This window comes from Colossoma macropomum, unplaced genomic scaffold, assembly GCF_904425465.1.
Source record: "Colossoma macropomum unplaced genomic scaffold, Colossoma_macropomum, whole genome shotgun sequence".
In the NCBI taxonomy this organism is placed as follows: Eukaryota; Metazoa; Chordata; class Actinopteri; order Characiformes; family Serrasalmidae; genus Colossoma; species Colossoma macropomum.
Genome location: NW_023494791.1, coordinates 1,280,720 through 1,301,913, shown reverse-complemented (window position 1 = coordinate 1,301,913; position 21,194 = coordinate 1,280,720). Strand labels below are relative to the sequence as shown.

The window sequence follows — 21,194 nt, the reverse complement described above, 5'->3', positions numbered from 1 at the left end:
GGATTTTTTTGGGGGGGGGCTGTGGTTTAGTGGTTTTAAGGGACCAACATCTTCATTCTATCGTCTGATGTCTCACCGACGACAAAGCTCCTCAGGGCATTGAACTCAGAGAGCAGGAACACAGAGTGCACAGAGTTTGTGCAGGACAGAGACGTGAAAGCATTTTTTTGTTTGTGCAGCAGAAGGACAGCAGCCTTTTACGTCACGTGAGCATTTCGTGACGAACGGAGCAACAGAAACAGGCCACGATGAATCAAAAGAAGAAGAAGAAACAAGAAATGATGGACAAATAGTTTAAATAAATGAGGAAAAACACTTTCAAAGCCCATATTTGGAAACTATGCTGCCTGTTTTGAACTCAAAAATGAACAAATGCATTTATATATATTAACCCATTCTGCCTACAGCAGTTCAGTTTAGCCCCGCCCACTTACACTGAAGTTATACAGAGTGTTTCACCCTGGACTGCTTTCTGAATGAGGCCCAGCCAATTGGCACAGAGCTCATTTACATATATCAGTCTTAAAGGCACAGTAACCAAATCAGTCTAATTCTAAGGGATAAAGTGAGTTTGGAAAATGGATGCGCAGTAATGAGCTATGACTTTTTGGTACTTAAAAACGCAACAAAAACAGGCCAAAATGATTTTAAAGAAGAAGAAGAAACAAGATATGATGGAAAAAGTGAAAATTCCTTGTTTTTCTTTAAAGTACGAGTTTAAATATAGCATGTAAACAATTTTAAAGCATATATTTGGAAACTATGCTGCCTGTTTTGAACTCAGTGTTTCTGTGATGTCACAAAAACAAATGCATTTACATATATTCACCCACTCTGCCTACAGCAGTTCAGTTTAGCCCCGCCCACTCACACTGAAGTTATACGGAGTGTTTCACCCTGAACTATTTTTGAATGAGGCCCAGCCAATCAGAATAGAGCTCATTTACATATATCAGTCTTTAAGCCACAGTAACAAAAACAGCCTGTTTATTCGGTGAGGTTGAAAAATGGTCAAAATGTAGAAATTAACTAAGACTCTTTTTGGTACTTAAAAATGCATAAGAATACAAGATAAGTGTTGGATATGGGCCCTTTAAAAATAAAGTCTCATATAAAGTCAGCACTTCAGGGAAATGAGGTTCTGCTGCAACAGCAATGATCTGTTCCAGTACTGGATAGTGAGTAATCAAGTACAGCGGAGTCCAAAAGTCTGAGACCACATTGAAAATATGTCATTTTTTTAAACCTGGAGATAAACTACAGTAAGGTTTTAGAATTTTGAAACGTTTAAAACAAAGAAAAGTTAAGAAAATATGACTGAAACAGAGTGTTATGTGTGCCTGAGGCCGTCGGGTTGATCAGTGATCATTAATGATCAAAGACAAGTCAAAGTTTATTTATTTAACAGGCATTAACACACAGCAGCTTTACAGAGTCCGAGCCCCCATGAGAGTCGCCAAGGGTTAAATCTGATTGGAGTCGCATTTCAAACCACCTCCAGATGTGGTTTGGATCCGATTTGAAAAATCTGATTTTGTTTTTTTTTCCTGTTCAGACTATAAAAAGTCTGAGGACAACAGTCATATTTGGGCTGACGGTCTGAACACGGCCTTTGAAGTGTATCACAGAGAAAAGCATGAACGTCGGTGAGCTGTGAGATAACTATGTATCTTATTTATTTATCTTATTCATGAAGATGTTTGTTACTGACTGTCTGTAAACGTCACATGTTTATATCACATGTTTATATGCCCCGTTATGAACTGCCCTTCGGGGAAAAATAAATTCAATTCAATTTATTCAACCAAAACAAAGACCAAATGTTGAAGATTCTGCACTTTTTCTGAGTCCCTATTCAAACGAAAGCAAATCTGTGGCACTGACCACATTAAGGCCTTTATACTAAAAGCTCAGAGTGTGTTTAGTCTGATCTCTCACTGTGAAGCTCGTGTTCAGACGACTCTCAGGTGGGTTTGAGCTGCTGATCTGAGGCTTTTATAGAAACCTGTGGAGTTCATGCGGCTCGAGTGCACTCTGCCATTAAAGCGATAGGGGGAAACACCACCAAATACTAAGAAATTCTGAAATTCATGTTCAAATTTCAAAAAGGTTCTACTTTTCATTTAAAGTGTTATACAGATAATAGAACTTGCAATTAAAACAACTGTATTAAATTAGAAAAGAATGGTGGTCTCAGAGAGTGAGAGAGAGAGAGAGAGAGAGAGAGAGAGAGAGAGAGCTAAATGAGAAAAAAATGACAAATCGACAGGCTTCTCTCATTTTTATTAGCCAGCATTTCCCCAACTCACCTCCCACAGAGCTGGCATCCGACTCCAAACCCCCCGCCCCCCTGCCCTCCCCCTCCCCCTCTGTTTTCCCCATTAATACAGTCCGCTGACACGAGTCTACCTTCTACTTCCTCCTCTTGTGTTTCAAATAAACATTCCTGTGCAGTGTGAGTAAATAAGGGGCTGCAGCGCTGCAGGAAAACTGACACATCAGCGTGGTAACTGCTGCGAATCCGTGAGATCAGATTTCCTCAGAGAGTTCAGCTTCCTCTGGGCTAACAAAACCAATACTAGAATTATTATTACTCTTATTATTATTATTTGGATATTATTATTTTCAGGGAGTGAATCACCGACTAGACAACTTCATTAAATTGAAATTGTTAGAAAAGTATACGCCGTTACCAAAATTAGAGAGAAAAAAATATTTTTTGCTATTGAACACAACACACATAAACCTCACATTTAACTGGCTACTTAGAATAACAACCTCAGCTCAGGCTTATTACATGGAGTTTGTTACAAATTTGAATTTAAATGCAAAAATTTGACCTAATATTTTTGAATGTTGATAAACTGCAGCAACAAACAGGCTACAGTCAGCAACTGCAAGTGTGCTAGTACAGTAGGTGTTTCTGATAAAATGGCCAGTGAGTGTAGGTACAAGGTAGAAGATACAAGCTGGGGGGGGACTGGGGGGTTGACTGCTTTCACTTGAAAGCTGGATGTTATTTTGAAAGTGAATCTGAACATGTAAACAAATAAAAAACTCAACGCTTCTTAGAACTCAGACAGTTAATTATACATAATCAGCTCTAAAATTCTTTTTCAGGTGATATACTGCTCACCTGCAAATCTTAAAATTCAATTTCTGTTCAGAATTCAGTTTCAGTTGGTGTCATACAGACCATAATAATATTCAGATTCAGATTTTTGCATTAATTCCATGACTCTAACTGCATATAACCATCCTGTCAGGGATGAGTGGATGAAGGTTGTTCTCACATTACTGCACTTTTCTTTAACACTGTAAACAACGTCTACCTGCTGGCCTACACTAGCACAGCTTAGCTAATGGTTAGGAGAAGCAGTGGAGCAGGCTAACGCTCTGTTTACACGTTGACTTTGAAAGAAAAACATCTTTGCGTTTTTTTTGTGCAACCAATGGCGGCACACAGCTGAACGCTGCCATGGTGACATCATCTGCTGAAAAATGAGATGATCTATTGCTGCGTCCCAATTCTGGGGCTGCGTCCTTCAGAGGCTGCATTTGAAGGCCGACTGCGTCACAGCGGTGCGACTAGGCTGCCCCAATTCAAAGTCTCCTTCATTTGCGGCCGAGAAACCGAGGATCGAACGGCGGCTGAAGAGTGTGAGTATTGGGTTTAAACTGAATTGAACAGCTACGTCATTACTGACGCCTACGTTGTTACCACAGCAACCTATGCAGATAGACTGGTGATGTCTGGACACTCAAATCAGATCTGATCACTCGCAAATGACAGAGTGGACAGTCGACTCAAAAGATCTGATTTGAGAAACAAATCAATCTGAACACACTACGCTCCTCACTTAGGATGCTGGATATCAATCAATCAACCTTTATTTGACCTCGGAGGACACTGAGGGTGACCCTCATTTACATCGTTGCCGAGTTGATACAGGAAAAAGGGACTGATAATGTGTAAAAGCATATCAAATAATAAAAGTACATTTAATAATAAAAATCACTCAGATCAGGTAAGGATTAAAAAAATGAAACATTAATAACAGAAATACACAAAACAAACAATAAATAAGTTTAACAAATATGTAAAAGTTAATCAAATCAAAAGAAGATAAGCAAACGGAGGATAAGATCAAAAAAGGAAACTAAAATTAATTGAAATGATTGAAATTAACTAGTAAAATAATCATAATTAAAACAGGAATAAGAATATGAATAATAATAAATAAGCAAATAAATAAATGGGAAAAAATAAAATAACTAAAATACTGAAAATCAGACAATAATGTGGAAATCAAGTCAAACCACTGCAGAATGAGGACTAGAGAGTGAAGGTTTAAGATGGCTGAGTGACCCAGCGGGCTGAGCTTCAGTGTTGATGAGTCGAGCAGAGCTGTGATCCTGGTTTTAATCAACTCTCCTGCAGTTTAAACGCCAGCACTGTTATCTCATGGACTGACTGATGTCTTGAGCCACAGAAACACTACATGACGTTTAACATCATCAGTCTTGTAATCGGGAATCTTGGAGTCGTTGTGGTTCGAACACTACATGACTGATCAGCGTCAGGGAGTCACACATTACCAGATCTGTCACCAGGAGGACCCTCAGATGGGTCTGTCTGCTCTCCCAGCTACACTTTGTCACTAAAGCACATGCGTGAAGTGACACGGGGACCGATAACATGTGCGAGACAGGAATGGAGAATGGAGCCCTGCGAGAAGCGAGTGATCCGAGTTGTTTGTGCTGATCTGCAGTGAAAAAACAAGGAAAAAGAGGACTTCAGTTGTAGCCAAGCTGCTGTTGTACAACTCCTCCCCTGGGTGCTCCTTCAACCCGCGTCTTGCACCATCAGTGGGTGCAGCTCGTTCCCAAGCCTTACTAAGTCGTGGCCACGCATTGTTTTTATTTATGCAGGATGTCACCAGCGGGGCTCCGTACTTAAGCACTTTGTCTTCATGGCTACGTTCACACTACCAGGCTGAAGTGGCACAAATCCGATTTTTTGCCCTAATGTGACTCAGATCTAATGTTTTGTGTGACACGCAAATCTGATCTTTTCAAATCCAACCTGAGCCACTTTCATATGTGGTCCTGTTTCCCAAATCACATCTTTTTAGTCGACTGTCCGTTCTGATATTTGTGAGTGATCAGATCTGATTTGTGTGTCCAGACATCATCAGTCTTTTTGCATGGGTTGCCTTTTACAACAGTAATGACGTAGCTACACTAACGCAGTTTCACTGTGCACTGTTTCACTCCCACAGCGTTGACTGCCGCCTATGAAAATAGGCAGACAGACTATCTGCATGGGTTGCCGTGGTAACGATGTAGGCGCCGGTAACTACGTAGCTACGCTGGTGATGCAGATTTCAGTCGTGGATGCAGGAGAGATGGAGGAGCATCATCTCACCCTCCAAACTCTTCAGAACTCTCTTCATCATCGTGAATCTATGGAGCTCCTATTCAATCCCAGCACTTCATCACTCTGGATTTGACATCGTCGCTGTTTGTCGCGTTGTGAGTGACGCAAAAGACACTTTGAAATCTGATCTGAGCGTCCAGAGCGTCCAGACTGAGACACATTTCAAACCAGCTCCAAATGTGGTTTGGAGACCTGACTCTTCCCCTGATGCAGCGGAGATGGAGAGATGCCGTCACTCTGTCACTTTTAATAAACACAATATAATTCCAAAAGTGTGTTGTAGCATTTATGGCTATTAAAGGAGGCACAGCTGACGCGCAAGTCGTTGTACTTTATTAAACGCTGTAGTTGGGCACAGCCACGATGTACATGAAGAGAGTTTTGTCTAACAGTTTGCTCTAAGGCCCGATTCACACATGCATGCTGCGTGAGTGATGTGAGAAGTCATGCTTTTCATTTTGACACCAATGCTAACTGGTCAGCACTTTCACACAGGCTGCTGCGAAGCTGCAGAGCATCCCAGACACCGCACTGAAGCGGCACAGTATTTAGAGCATAAGCCATGAAAATCTGTGAAAATTAAACAGAAAACCGTGTACAAACTTAAAAACAAAAAACAAACTTGAAACTTTTTCCTAATCACAAGTCAGAATTCTGTTGAGGATAAACAAACATACCGTGCACTCTCATAAATATTTTTTTACTGAGCAGAGTGACTGATGTGACCAACTATACGTCTGAAAAAAGGAATGTCTGTTTAACTTTCTCGCTGCTCCGCTCCGCAACACAAATGCTGTATGTACAGAAGGCCAGTGCATTCCAGCTGTAGAGCTCACACTGCCGCGTCGCTCATGCCACGCAGTAGCAGTATGTGTAAATAAGGCCTAAGCCCTGCTACATCTCGGTTCCTCTGCTTTTAACGTCAGACTGACTAGCACCTCCTAATCTAACAGGACACAACCAGTGGGACAGCCCTTTCCTTAGAGGAAAACCAAGCAGATACATGCTGCACATCTAATAATTCAAAATAGGCATGCAGAACATTTTGAACATGCCACAATATGAAAACGGAAATAAATGATTAATGTCAACATTCCTGCTCTGCATTCAGACACACTCAAATAAAAACTAAAAAAGGGTTATTTGGGACGATGCCATACAAACATCTTTCTAAATGAGTTGTGTGGGCAGGATGAACTTTGGTACAATGTAAATAAGCCTTACACGATGTAAATAATCAAAGGTCATTCCTAAAACTGTACATCCAAGCCAAGAACCACTGAGGAACCTCTACGTTCTGACTGTATCACTGGAACACACGGCTGTGGAGCATTTGTGGCTGGAATGTTTAATCTTTGCTGTAAATTTATGATCACCTTACTGCGCACATTTGATCCTCTTGGAGCGTTAACTTATTTTCCCTTTTCTTCTTTTCTGGGCAGAGACTTAAAGCCAAACAAGCTCCGAAACGAAGGAACATCTACCGTAACTACAGTGAGTGGTCAGTCCTGCTCTTTACTGCAGCCCCCCACCCCAAAATAAAAACAGGAGTCTCTCATTTAAAAGCGCTGAACAAGAGAGCAGTTATGAAATACGTAATATGTAATAACAGGAGGGGTGAGCTGTGTTTTTGTTTTCCTGACCGTATCGAAGCCAACATGGTTCCCTCTCGTCATCTCGTTTGTGCTCGTGCTGCGACGTGATTGGCCGAGAGGGGAGATTACCATGGAGACTTCACATCTGCCAAGCAGCCGCCTCACACGACATGCACGGAAACGTGAGTCAGGCAGATGAAAACAGCTTGTAGTGGGACGCGATTAAAGGGCCAATAGTATGGAAAACTGAATATTCCTCACTTTATTTTTGAACCCAAAAGAGTTTAATGTAAACGTGGTTAAAGTTCCTAAACATACCATTCGTTCTCCACTACATAGGAAAACTGAGCTGCAAAAAGAGCTCGATGTTAGTCCACTGTTTTGTGATGTCACAAAAGCCAACACGTACACATACATACACTCCTATTCATCCTACAGCAGGTTAGCCCCGCCCACTCAGGCTGAAGTTATAAGGAGTGTTTCGGCTCGGGCTGCTTTTTGAATGAGGCTCCAATCAGAACAGAGCTCATTTACATACATCAGTCTTAAAGGCACAGTAACAAAAAAGCCTGTTTAATTCTAAGGGATAAAGAGAGGCTGGAAATGGTCACGTAGTAATAAATTAAGTACATAAAACCACACAAATGTTATAAATGAACTTCAGAATAGAATTCAGAACCATTAGCCTCCTGTATTTGCACAAAGAGGAATTAGACCTCTGCATTTAACCCATCTGTGCAGTGAAACACCCACATACATGCACACTAGTGAACACACACACTAGGGGGCAGTGAGCACATTTGCCCAGAGTGGTGGGCAGCCCTATCCACAGCACCTGGGGAGCAGTTGGGGGTTAGGTGTCTTGCTCAAGGGCACTTCAGTCACGTACTGTCGGCTCAGGGGATCAAACCGGCGACCTTCCGGTCACAGGGCTGGTTCCCTAACCTTCAGCCCACGACTGACCCTGAGTCTAATGCAAGAAAAATGTAGGATATGGTCTCTTTAAGGCACAAACGCGCACAAAACTCTACGCATTCACAACAGCAGTGCGCGTCCACCGCATGCAAATTTGTTGTATAAGATTTGCTCCCCAAACTTTTGCAACAGGGAGTTAGGAGGGGGTAAAAAGTGTGCAAGGGATTGTGGGATGGCAAACCTGACTAATGGGGCAGCAAGAAAAGCTGAGCTGGCTTCAACTTTATGCAAATAACACATACAACAGCCATGTAGCACTGACCAATCAGGCTAAAGCAACAAGGACATGCCTACACTCTTAAAATGGATGGTTCTTTATGGGTTCTTTAGTAAAGAAAAGCGTTCTATATAGCACCATTCCAACGGCAGAATGAACATCCTCTCTCCCACTGCAGTGCAGCATAATCAGCAAACATCTCAACATCACACTACCTCGAAATAGTTCACTGATTTTACGCATCAATCTATGTCCTATCCTCGTCAGCAGGAGACTGAAAATTGTTAATGTGCTCTGTGGACACAGAAACAGCCCTTCCTTTGATACAATTAGACCTTTGATGAGTATGGCTGAATTTTAAACTAGTAGGAGGCAGGGTGGCTGCGTCCTGCCCAGTCTTCACTCAGGGTGGCATCTTCTAAACTAGGAAACTCATCACATGCACCAAATCATGAACAGACTAGCTACCATGGCTGCGGCCTCAGACAGGATTCCTAGAGAACACTGGACAATAAAAGCTTTCTGGGTTTTATGGAGAAATACAACCAGACAAGTTTGAGCCAGAAAACATCACTAGATATGGTCAACAAAGTCAGGAGTGGACAGCGAGAGAACCAGCAGCCAGACAAAGGAGAGTCACGGGCTCACAGTGACCGGCTGTGCCTTTACAGAGTAGTATACCGTGGCCTCTTTTCCCCTGTAGAGCCAAATGGGTGTTGTGCTGATTAGTTTGATCATTTTCTTCACATATCAAAATAAATGGATCAATAGTATTGAGAAATGGCATTGCTAAAGGCAAGGAGTAGAGCAAATGGCACAAATAGGCACCTTTATGCACAGAAATTTAAGGGTTTAAAAAATGTGTTTATAAGCCACATCTAGCATGGTAGCCACAATACAACACGGTACACTGCGATAAAATACAATACTATTACGCAATACTGCAATAAAATATGCTGCATTACAATATGATACAATATGATACAACGCAATACAATACACAGCACTGTAATGCAATACGTTGCAGTACAATACAATGCACTATGATACACTGCGCTGTAATACAATACAATTCACTACAATACGCTGCACTGCAATACAATACAATTCACTACAATACGCTGCACTGCAATACAATACAATTCACTACAATACGCTGCACTGCAATACAACACAATTCACTACAATACGCTGCACTGCAATACAATACAATGCACTACAATACGCTGCACTGCAATACAATACATTTCACTACAATACGCTGCACTGCAATACAATACAATTCACTACAATACGCTGCACTGCAATACAATACAATGCACTACAATACGCTGCACTGCAATACAATACAATGCACTACAATACGCTGCACTGCAATACAATACAATTCACTACAATACGCTGCACTGCAATACAATACAATTCACTACAATACGCTGCACTGCAATACAATACAATGCACTACAATACACTGCACTGCAATACAATGCAATATGATACGCTGCACTACAATACAATATGCTGTACTACAATATGATACACTGCACTATAATACAGTGCACTGCAATACAATACGCTGCACTGCAATAAAATACAATACAATACACTGGAATACAATGCAATGCAATATGATACGCTGCACTACAATACAATATGCTGCACTGCAATACAATATGCTGCACTGCAATATGATACTCTGCACTATAATATGATACTCTGCACTATAATATGCTGCACTGCAATACAATTACACTGTAACACAATACACTGCAATACAATAAAATGCATTACAATACACTGCAATACAATATGCTACAATACAATATGATACATTATTGCGGCAATACAACGATATGCTGTGATATAATATGATATGCTGTATTTCAACACAATACAATACAATGAACAGAAAAAAACAGAAGAGCTGAAAACAGAAGCAGTGATGCATCATGGCAGCTGAAACAGGGTTTTCAGGAAAATCATGGATACAGTGCGATACAAATGATCCAAAATGATATGCTGTGATACAATATGATATAACACGCTGCGCTGTATTATTACATCCCTACTGTTGAGCTTCTGTTTGTCATATCATACTGTGATGCCTGTCAAGTCAAGTCAAGTCAAAGTTTATTTATGTAGCGCTTTTTACAAAAGGTGTCGTCACAAAGCACAAAAGTTGTAATTAAATAGTCTGAGTAATTAAATAATAATTAAATAGTCTGAGTAACTAAATAGTTTCCCTGTATCGTGAGAGGTTTTGTTTTTCGCTGATACGCAAACTTAAGTACGTGTCCCTCAGTGGCTCAGACGGCCCTGTAACAACCCCCACCAGACTGACCATCAAAGCCGACGGCCGGTCGTCCGAAACGCAGAGGGAGGCCTCAAGCTTTCATCACTTGCTGCAGTCGAGCCATAACGAAGCCCCTGCCCTTGAGCAGGACCACCATGATGAGAGGCGAGGCTAAACAAAGCCGGGCAGCTGCCCCTCGGTTCCCGTCCACTCGACTGATGGGAGGAAACAACATATGCCTGATCTGGACTGATGGGCTGGTTTTATTCTGGGAGTCCGGACTGTCATCACGGGACTTTAAATACCGCCAGTACGTGTCGAGTGCAGGGAGAAATAAATGCTTTTGCTTTTTCCGTAATGAGCAGAACAGCTGGAGTCTAACAATGCGGTTGATGTGAAAGATGATTGCTTCAATCGTTCCACTTGTTTTACAAGCAGAGGCAGTTTGCGTGTAAACAATCGCTGAGATCATTAGCATTTCTGTCACTATCGTTCATCAAGAAAGCAAATGCGCTTGTGTTGCCTAAGAAAAGTGCAGAAGAAAAAGAAAAGAAAATGCAAATTCTCCAAATGTATTAGTACAGCTGTCTTTGGTGGTTATAGCTATCAGTAATTGGTTATAGTTATTCTAATGAGACCAGGTCTGGACCAAAACCCAAAATATCCTCTTCAAGATCAGTTAATTAGTCTTCCTCTCCTTCCAGTACAATTAATGCACAAATACTGTGACACTGTGATGATGAAGAGGCAGGTGGAGCCATAATCTCTGCTCAAACGTTGCTCTTTATTCTAAACAAGCAACAAAAGGCTCATACATGCTGCTCTAACCGCCTCAGGTTACCAGCGAGTGCTGACCAGCCCCGCAACACAAAACTAGCCGCCCCAGGCACATAAACAACAACAAATACCTTTAAACACACCGTAAACTGACAGACAGCAACATAACAACACAAGAACAGCAGTAACAGACCCCTCTTTAAGGGGCACGCGAGCCTCCCATGAGCCCTTCGGGCTCCTGAGAGGCTGCAGTGGCATCAATATAAAGGAAAGACCTGTTTACTCCACAACAGAACCGCATGTACCAAATAACTCCATCAATGAATGTATAATGTATACGGTTTATGTAATTTATACTGTTGCCTATGATGAAATTTAAACTAATCTATATTCTGAAATAGCAAATATGTGCCTGATCTGTATTAGATACACAGATTTCTGATGTATTTATTGATGTCTATTTATTGATGTCTATTTATTTTCTGATGTATTTATTGATGTCTATTTATTTTCTGATGTATTTATTGATGTGTATTTATTTTTCTGATGTATTTATTGATGTGTCTATTTATTTTCTGGTGTATTTATTGATGTGTATATTTATTTTCTGATGTATTTATTGATATATTGATGATCCTATTTTACATGCTCACTCTATCACACCGCTCTGCCTCGCCCTGCTGCCGTCTGCTTTCCCTCCTCGTTTACGTTCCTCCCTCATGTCTCTGCCACGTGCTTCTGTTTTTGTTTTGTTTTCCTGCTCCTCTATAAGCTCCACACATCTTCACCTGTGTCAGATCTGAGGCCCCGCCCTGTAAGTGTTCCCAGGTGCTCCTTGTTTGTTTCCTCCAGTATGTGTACCCCTCGTGTTTGTCCTGCGCTTTGGTCAGCGTTGTTTGTTCTGTGTTTATTCCTGGTGTGTTGTGCTCAGCTGTGTTCTGTTGTTTTGTTCTTTGTTTAGTTCTTTTAGTCAGTTTAGTTTTCCTGTTTAACTTTTCGTTTTGTTCTTCAAAACAGACCACAGTAAAACCCCTAAGCCTGTCACAGTTATTACATAATCAACTAATCGCAATTATTAAAGCCGACTGCAGTCATTTTCCACAGTCATCAGATTTCACAATAACATTCAGCCTCAACAAGCAGAATGTCGGTTGTGTGTGCACTGCAAAAAAATGCTGGCAAGAGAAAACATCTTAAATGTAGTCAGTATTTTTAATATTTCTCATTACAAGGTTGTTGTAAGGATATTATAAGACTTCTATATATTTGTATTTATTTTAAATGATCTTATCTGGTGAAAGTGTCTTATTCTGTCGGCTGATCATTTGATGTGTTTTCAGAAATAATGAAGATAATTTTGCTGAAATGCCTAAAACAAGTAAATGATCTGCCAATGAAATAAGACACTTTCATAAGATAAAATTACTTAAAACAGATAAAAATTGTCTAGAAATAAGTTAGACAATCTTTCAATGCTCCTACAGTGCTCTCATAATGAGAAATATTAGAAATGTTGACTATTATTTTCAGTGTGTTGTGTTAAAGGCAAATAAACGAGGCAGTAAACGTATTTAGATGTTAATATTTGCAGCTCTACAGCTGAGAAGCTGATGCTGCGAGAATCTCGTGCCAACACGTGACAGTGTCTACTACTCACACCAGTCCTGAAACACTGACTGTGTTTACATGCGCTTAATAATCTGATAACTGCAGAAAATCAGATTTTGTCAGTAATCCGATCAACACGTTTAGATGCTCTTGAGTAATCAGATAATGGGGAAACTCCAGGTCTACATGAGTCAGACAGTAATTAGATTTCTGCTTTACAACCAGCCAATAAACTCACAGAAGAAGACGTGACGTAAACATAAGGTAAAACTCAAACTTCATACGGCGGCTTTTTTTTTAATCATTGCGCAGCTTTACCTGAAAATATGAACTTAAATCATCTAGAAGATGAAGAATATTTAAATCCTTTACTTCGTGTTTGGTTTCAGCGCTCCAACAGTGTTTTGCTGCATCTCGTGGCATCGCTGCTTGCTTATATCTGGTACCGCCGTCTGATCTCGCGCATGCGCAGACTACGTTTATATGCACTGAGAAATCTGATTACTGAGCTAAAATCCAGCCTCTTATCGGATTTTTTGATCGGATTTCTAGATCGGATTTCTAGATCAGAGTATGGTGTTTAAATGACCATTTGAATAATTGGATAACTGCAGAAATCTGATTATGATCGGATTATTTAGTGCATGTATACGCACTCACTCCTTCAGTGTTAATGGGCGGGGCTAAACTGCTTTAGGCTGACTGGGTGAATGTATGACATCACAAAAACAATAACTTCAAAACAGGCTGTTTTTGCAGCTTGTTTTCCACAGGTGGACCGTACGGACTGGGCAGCGAATGTTTTTTTTTTTAAAAAGTCATTTGGGCCCATTAATTCCACTTTACTACCATTCTCAGCTGAGGTCTCTGCTAAAGGCTCTCTGGTTCCAGCTGCACAGAAGTCTTCTATTAGTTTTGTCAAGAACATACCAGAACTTTGCCGTTGGGTTTATCCTGTCTCGCCAGGCTGACCCCCATCCACTCGTCGTCCCTGTCTCCTTGGCACGTCTTCCCACAAGACTCCCGTTGCTTGTTCCCTGGAAAAGGACAGAGGACCATTCAGACCAGCAGAATCACAGACAACGACTGTTTAGGCAAGGCAGGTTTATTTATATAGCACCTTTCAAACACTGCTGTCATTCAAAGTCAAGTCAAGTCAAGTCAAATTTATTTATATAGCGCCTTTTACAACAGATGTTGTCACAAAGCAGCTTTACAGAGAATCCGGGTCCACGCCCCCAGTGAGCAAGCCTTGGCGACAGTGGCAAGGAAAAACTCCCTCTACAGGAGGAAGAAACCTCGAGAGGAACCTGACTCAAAAGGGGAACCCATCCTCCTCTGGTCGACACCGGATAAGAGGACAGACACAAAACAGTACAAAGTGCTTTACAAATGAGAAAATTCAGTCAGAGTTGTTTAAAGTAGAAAAACATAATTAAAAACAATATTAAAAACATAATTAAAACGTGATTAAAACAATAAAATTAAAAAAGAAAATCATTAAATTAAAAATCAAATTATAAATTAAATCAGGACAGTTAAATAATCAGGTTAAAAACTAAAAGTTAGATTATTGGGGGAAAAAACAGTTCAGCAGTGCAGTTTACTGTCCCAGATCGACTCCAACAGCTCGCATATCTAACACTGTAAACGGTCCTATACGCTCGTACACTGTACTAACACTGAGACATTACACAGAGTGTTGCACGAGCTTAATTCCAATCCAGACGGCACCAGAGCTGCGGGTACACAGACGCAGTACATTAAAGCATCTTAAGGTCCAGTCAAGGTTTATTTATATGGCGCTTTTTACAACAGGTGTTGTCACAAAGCAGCTTCACAGAAAAATCCAGGTCTGAGTCCCCATGAGCGTCGCCAACGGAGACAGCGGCAAGAAAAACTCCCTAAGAGCAAGAGGAAGAAACACTGAGAGGAACCAGGACTCAAAAGGGGAACCCGTCCTCCTCCGGACCACACCGGAGAGCAAACAATAACACAAGAGCAAAATGAACAGAGAATAAGATTTTACAACTAATATATTAATTAAATATATTAATTAAAACACTGAACACAGAGAAATGAACACACTAAAGGGAATGGTTCTATTTAGTACCATCAGTTCTATCTATACAGACCCATTTCATGCTTAAATGGTTCTCTGCATGGTGGAACCGTTCTTCAGATCGATGGAGAATGTGTTGTATATAGGTCTATACAGAACTTTTCTGAAAATCGTTCTATATAACACCAAAAAGGGTTCTGTTTTAAAAAAATGTTTCTGACATTTTTATTTTTCTATATCATTTGAACACAGCAGCAGTATAAATGGATAAATGGACCAACAGAAATGCTCCAAAACTGCTCAGAATGAAATCTCGTTACATTAACTTACATTAAAAGTTAAGAAGGTTTTTGCCCTCTCCTGTAAAGTTGCCATTTCTGAGACATTTGTGTTTTTTTTGGACAGTGACGACATGTTGAATGATTAATTAGTCAATTAATTAATCAGAAATCCTCTAAGAGTATCAGACGACATGTCATACCATTAACGGAAGGTAAACACAAAGGTATTAAACACAGCATTTGATGATACAGACCGTCTAAAGCCGTAATGGTACGTCCTGAACTGAGTTTAAACGGAGATACTGTCACACAAATGATGTGATTCAGTTTTCCAGGTTTGATAAGACACTACTGTTATGTATTTCTCTCGTCATGCTGCTGGACAGCTGCAGGGCCCAACCAGACGTTCCCTCTTACACTGAAATGCTCAGTCTCAATCTCTGGCAATAAGAACTGTCCCTGCTTTAGGACCTTCATCATCACGATTCCAAAGAAGGATGAAACCACCTGCTTTAACGACTGCACGATCACTAAACACATATCTGTGGAAATGAACCCCAACCCATCCCCGCTACCGGCCCAAAACCCAGCCCCCCTTCCCCTCAACCCTAGGCCCACTTCCACCCCCAACCCAGCCCTCCTTTCGCCCCCAACCCAGCCCCTCCCCCACCCAACCCATCCCCGCTACCCCACAAACTGTACCTAAACTGTAACATTCATTCATTCATTCATCTTCTAAGCTGCTTGTCCTCCTGGGTCACCAGGGAGTGCTCAAGCCGATCCCAGCGCTCATTGGGCGGAAGGCAGGAAACACCCTGGACAGGTCTTCGGACAGTGGGAGGAAACCGGAGCACCCAGAGGAAACCCACACAGACACGGGGAGAACATGTGAACTCCAGGCCTGGGTTCGATTCCCCGGCCGTGCGTCCAGCGTCCTTTCTGTGTGGAGTTTGCACCTCCGGGTGCTCTGCTTCCCTCCCACAGTCTACAGACAGGCAGTCAGTCCACTGAGATACTAAACTGCCCCTACGTGTGGATGTGTGCGTCTGCCCTGCACTGCAAAAAATGTTATCTTGTCAAGTGAAATGATCTTAAATCTAGTCAATATATCGAATATTTCCTACTTTGAGATGGTTGTACACTTATTATAAGACTGTCTGGTTTATCTCTAAACATTATTTACCTGCGTCACAATTATCTGCCAACACAGTGAGATAATTCTACTGAATAAAATTACTTACAGCAAGTCACTAATGTCTAGAAATAAGTTAATAATCTTAAATTAAGCTTTTTAAGATAATTTTACTTGACAAGATACCATTTTTGCCGTGTGTGAGGAACTGCCAACCTGTCCAGAGCGTTTCCTGCCTTCCACCCAATGAGCGCTGGGATAGGCTCCAGCTCCACCATTAATCCCATGCAAATCGACATATCAGTAAACACTATCATATCCTGTGGAAAAGAAGTTTCTTCAGTATGGAGCCTCTAAGAAGTGCTTACTTGTGTTCTCTGACACAGCTGAAGTCGACTTTCTCTTCTTAGAATTTTCCCGTTCCACCTTAAGAGGTGCAGCAGTTATTATAATAATGCCTGAGAATGTAACTTCTGCACCATTTAAGGTGGAACGGGAAAATTCGAACAAGAAGCTGGAGAGGAGGAAGCCGACTTCAGCCTGGTTGCCCTCTGAGGCTAAAATCAGGCCGATATGAACCGTCTCACCTGCATAACTGAGAATTGTAAAAGTACAGGAAAAACTTTGATTGTTTGCAGTGAAGTTGACTGTTGGCTGTGAATTCTCAGGTAATCGTGATGCAAATGACGCATTGCATTCAGACAGAAAGGTAAATGGTTAGAGTAGACAAAATAATGGCTAAATTAAATGTTTTAACATCTTTTCTACTCTTTTCTGGAGTGAAGGTGGCGCATAAAGCTGGTCCCTTCTCTGTCATTTAGACTGAGATTCCTTATCCCATGAGAATCGCTCATAAACATTACAGATGTCCTGGCGTAAACTGTTATTACCCACCTCCCCATGGAAAACTAATCCCATTCGAATAGTCAGCTCGGTAAAACTGATGAAACTAGTGGTCTTACATATTTACCCCGTTACAACCCCCCCTACAGCTGGGAAGATTAACATCTCTCATCTCAGAGTAAAAGGAACCACCACAAAAAACAGCTGAGATTATCACTGACTTCTATATAAACCATGTAAAAGCAACTGTTCCCTGGAAATCAAGGGCTGCACCTTCAAATTCTTAGAAGTTAAGTGACCCTTATTAGTCCCACAACGGGGAAATTTCACCTCCACATTTAACCCATCCGTGCAGTGAAACACCACACACATACACACACACACACACACTAGGGGGCAGTGAGCACATGTGCCCTATCCACGGCGCCCGGGGGAGCAGCTGGGGGTTAGGTGTCTTGCTCAAGGGCACTTCAGTCACATAGTGTTGGCTCAGGAGATCAAACCAGCAACTTTCTGGTCACAAGGCTGGTTCCCTAACCTCCAGCCCACGACTGACCCAAGCATGTGGAAATTTGGTAACTCGGGTTTCTCAACGCTGATTTGTATTCAGTACCTCGCTCTGCTGAGACGCGAATATCACAATCTCACAGAAAGAACAACTGCACTGTACTTCTTCACAACAACAAAAAACAAAGACTTCCTCTTACAGTTCTACAGCACTGAAACCAGCATTGCATCATCTGAGATCATCTGGTTTGGCTTTGCTGTGACTCAGTCCAAGAGCAAACCTCACAGGGCCATCAAGACACATTCCATGTACACGACCACTCAGACGTTTGGAGTCACCACTCAGAAATTTGGAATTAATGTTTTCAACAATACAGATACGGTTCTGCTGCAGATACATGTACAAAACAGGTCTAAAGTAATGTCAGTGCTGGGAAACATGGCAATATATATGATTACTGTGATACATTATGTCACATTATACAACAGTTAGTTCCGGCCACGCGAGCTGATTGGTTGAGAGGCGTTCTAACTGTGCTGTTATTTCACCATAACATCATGGGTTTCTCACACACACTGTATCACTCCGCTGAGACGCCGTTGCTAAGCAACGACTCTGACAGCTGTAGGAGACGCTCAAGACATTTGAACATTTTTACTTCTTACTTTGCCACAAACAGAAAATGGACACTTTTAAGATCACATTTGACCGACAGCCGATTTGGTCAGACTCTGAAGATGAGACGACACTAAATTCCCAAACTGTCAGTTGGTCTGTGTGGAGCTGGAGAACGAACTGCCGGCTGTGCAGCGAGTGGGCGGAGCTCGTTACTCTGACGTAGCAACAAGCTGCTCGTTAAGGAACTATAATTTGGTGAAGGAACTGCGAACATTAAAACATATTAAACGCCGCGTTCACGGCCCAGTTTATTAATTTATTACTGTATTTATTTAACTGTTGTATTAAAGCAGTAGAACACTCGAGGAGTGTGTTATCGCCAATAACATCACGGCTGTGATGATCTACGGCGACCAAATCACAGCCGTGATGTTATTTTGTGATAACACACTCACACATATTACAGCTTTCAAATAATTTATAGGAATGTACAAAGAAAACATGACTGTTAAAAGCTTGGCCTTCAGTTTGGACCACAAATGTCTAAATTCAGTCACAATATGAGGAAAAACACAACTTTACCACCTTTACAATATCGCTTATTTCTGCTAGCACCCCAATGGGATTCCAGTAGTATGTTAGTGATTCACATGAACATTTTTGGCTATTCTAGATTAAATATGCTTGTAAAAGATATTCCATATGTTTTATCTGAAGCTTGTAACAGTCATTATCATATATCTGCGCTTACAGGTATCAGTGTTACAGTGACTCAGTAAAGAGTTCTGACATAGAGCTGCCACCGTTTTACATTCCTAACAACTAACTGGAACCTGCTTAGACTATTCAGTCAGTGATGTACCTAAAACCTTCAGAAGGACTAGAGTGATGTTTTTTCTCACTACATATTATAACTCACAGTGTGATTGGTTGATTCCTCTGTCACTTGCTAATTATGTTGGTAGTTAATCTAACATGTAAGGCCTTCAGTCCAGCTCCTGAAGTCCTAACCAATGGGAGAGCTTGCTTGGCTGTATCTACCTGGACGCAGCAGAGAGAACAATCCTGATAGGACAATTTTCAGTTGGCCGTATTAAGAATTTACCTCTTTTGTTTTCAACCCAAACTTAACGTTGAAATGACTCTTATTTGCAAAATGGTGTTCAAAATATCTATTTTTACTCCATAATTACTTTCGCAGCATGTGAGAGAGGTTCACCTAGATTTTGGACCAGTAGGTCTTAAGATCTGAACGAAGCTTCATCAAGTCAACAACAACTGAACACAGCGCTCAGTTAATCAAGAACAGTGAAGTTTCACCCCTGAGTCAGCAGCCCAAGCACATTTTAATGTACATATTTGTTGATGTTGATACATAAACCTTTATAAAATGTAGAAACTTAGACTGTATCTGTATTAGGATTACAAAGACATGTTAAACACAGGCCTGTCACAGATGGATGGATGGATAGATGATAGATAGATCACTTTATGATTCCCAGAGGGAAAGTCGTCTATTACAGCAGCACAAAGTTCAGTAAAGAGCAAAACGAGAGCAGAAGTTGTCATACACTATTATACAGATGCATAAATAGAACACATATAATAAAATATACTAAAACAACCCTAAAATGCAATGTGCAGTATGAGAATAAGTGAGTAAAATCGCATAAATATTATGCAGGTGACAATGCAGTGGTGCATGTCACATCCAGCGAATGAACCGAGTGACTAAACACTGTAAACGATAACATGCCTGAACAGCTGTGTAATGTGCCTGGGTGAATAAACAAGGGGCAGTGCAATATGCAATATTTTTAGATGTATAAACTAAATGGCAGTGCATAGTAAAGAGTAGAGACGTGTGATGTCCAGTCGGTGCCCAGCGAGCCTTTATGTAATAACTATGTAAATATTACATAATTGCCTGATCATTTTAACTGATCGCATTTACTGAGACACGTCACGTTACTTTAATTTTCCTAAGACCCACAACATCTTAATAAATGTCTTTTTTGCTTTCTTTGGTTTACGAGAACAAGAACCTAATGTGAATATATAAATGAACCTAATGTGAATATATAAATGAATCTAATGTGAATATATAAATGAACCTACTGTGAATATATAAATGAACCTAATGTGAATATATAAATGAACCTAATGTGAATATATAAATGAACCTACTGTGAATATATAAATGAAGCTACTGTGAATATATAAATGAACCTAATGTGAATATATAATAGTAAAAGCTAACAATTGTGGAAAGCAATCAGCGTAAATAATTGTGATCATATATCAGAGGTGATTATGTAATAACTGTGACAGGCGTAACTGTATACTGACAACAGAAGGTCCCAGCAGACAGTCCCGGGGTGGGCGGGCACAAAAAGCCCATTATCAATATCTTGTAACAGGAAGGATCTGTGTTATGTTTGATAGTGTCATTCAACTGTAAATCTCTGACGAAAACAAGAGCCTCTGAGGTTCAGCATCTCTGTAGGGAGTTTATCCAAACAGAACCGCCGCAATATATCTGCTCACGCTCGGAGCTACTGGAACCGCCCCTCGCCTGTGATCTAGGTGCACGCTATGATCATACAGTGGGGAGCAAGGGTGACAGAATCTGGGACGGTGGCTGTTTACTTTGGCTCCAGTTACTGCCCGGCCCACTCCACAGAAGATTAACCGCTCCAGCGTGGAGAACCTTAGTCTGATGCCTGGTTGAACTCTGTCTTGTGTTCTTCTCTATCTCTTTGGCCCCAGAGCTTCATTATCATGATTAAACAGCGCAAATCACTCACACAAAAATGAGGACAAAGTTACTGATACAAACGAAAAT

General features: G+C 41.0%; 1 protein-coding gene across 2 annotated transcripts in view; it reads right to left on the bottom strand.

The window, feature by feature from the left end:
- Nucleotides 1-21,194, bottom strand: part of itga9 (integrin, alpha 9) — a 163,021-nt gene that overhangs the window by 128,503 nt on the left and 13,324 nt on the right. For both annotated transcript variants that reach the window (XM_036573623.1, XM_036573624.1), the window contains one exon: nucleotides 13,836-13,942. In XM_036573623.1, the coding sequence (XP_036429516.1) occupies nucleotides 13,836-13,942 (107 nt within the window). The remainder of the gene's footprint in view (nucleotides 1-13,835; nucleotides 13,943-21,194) is intronic.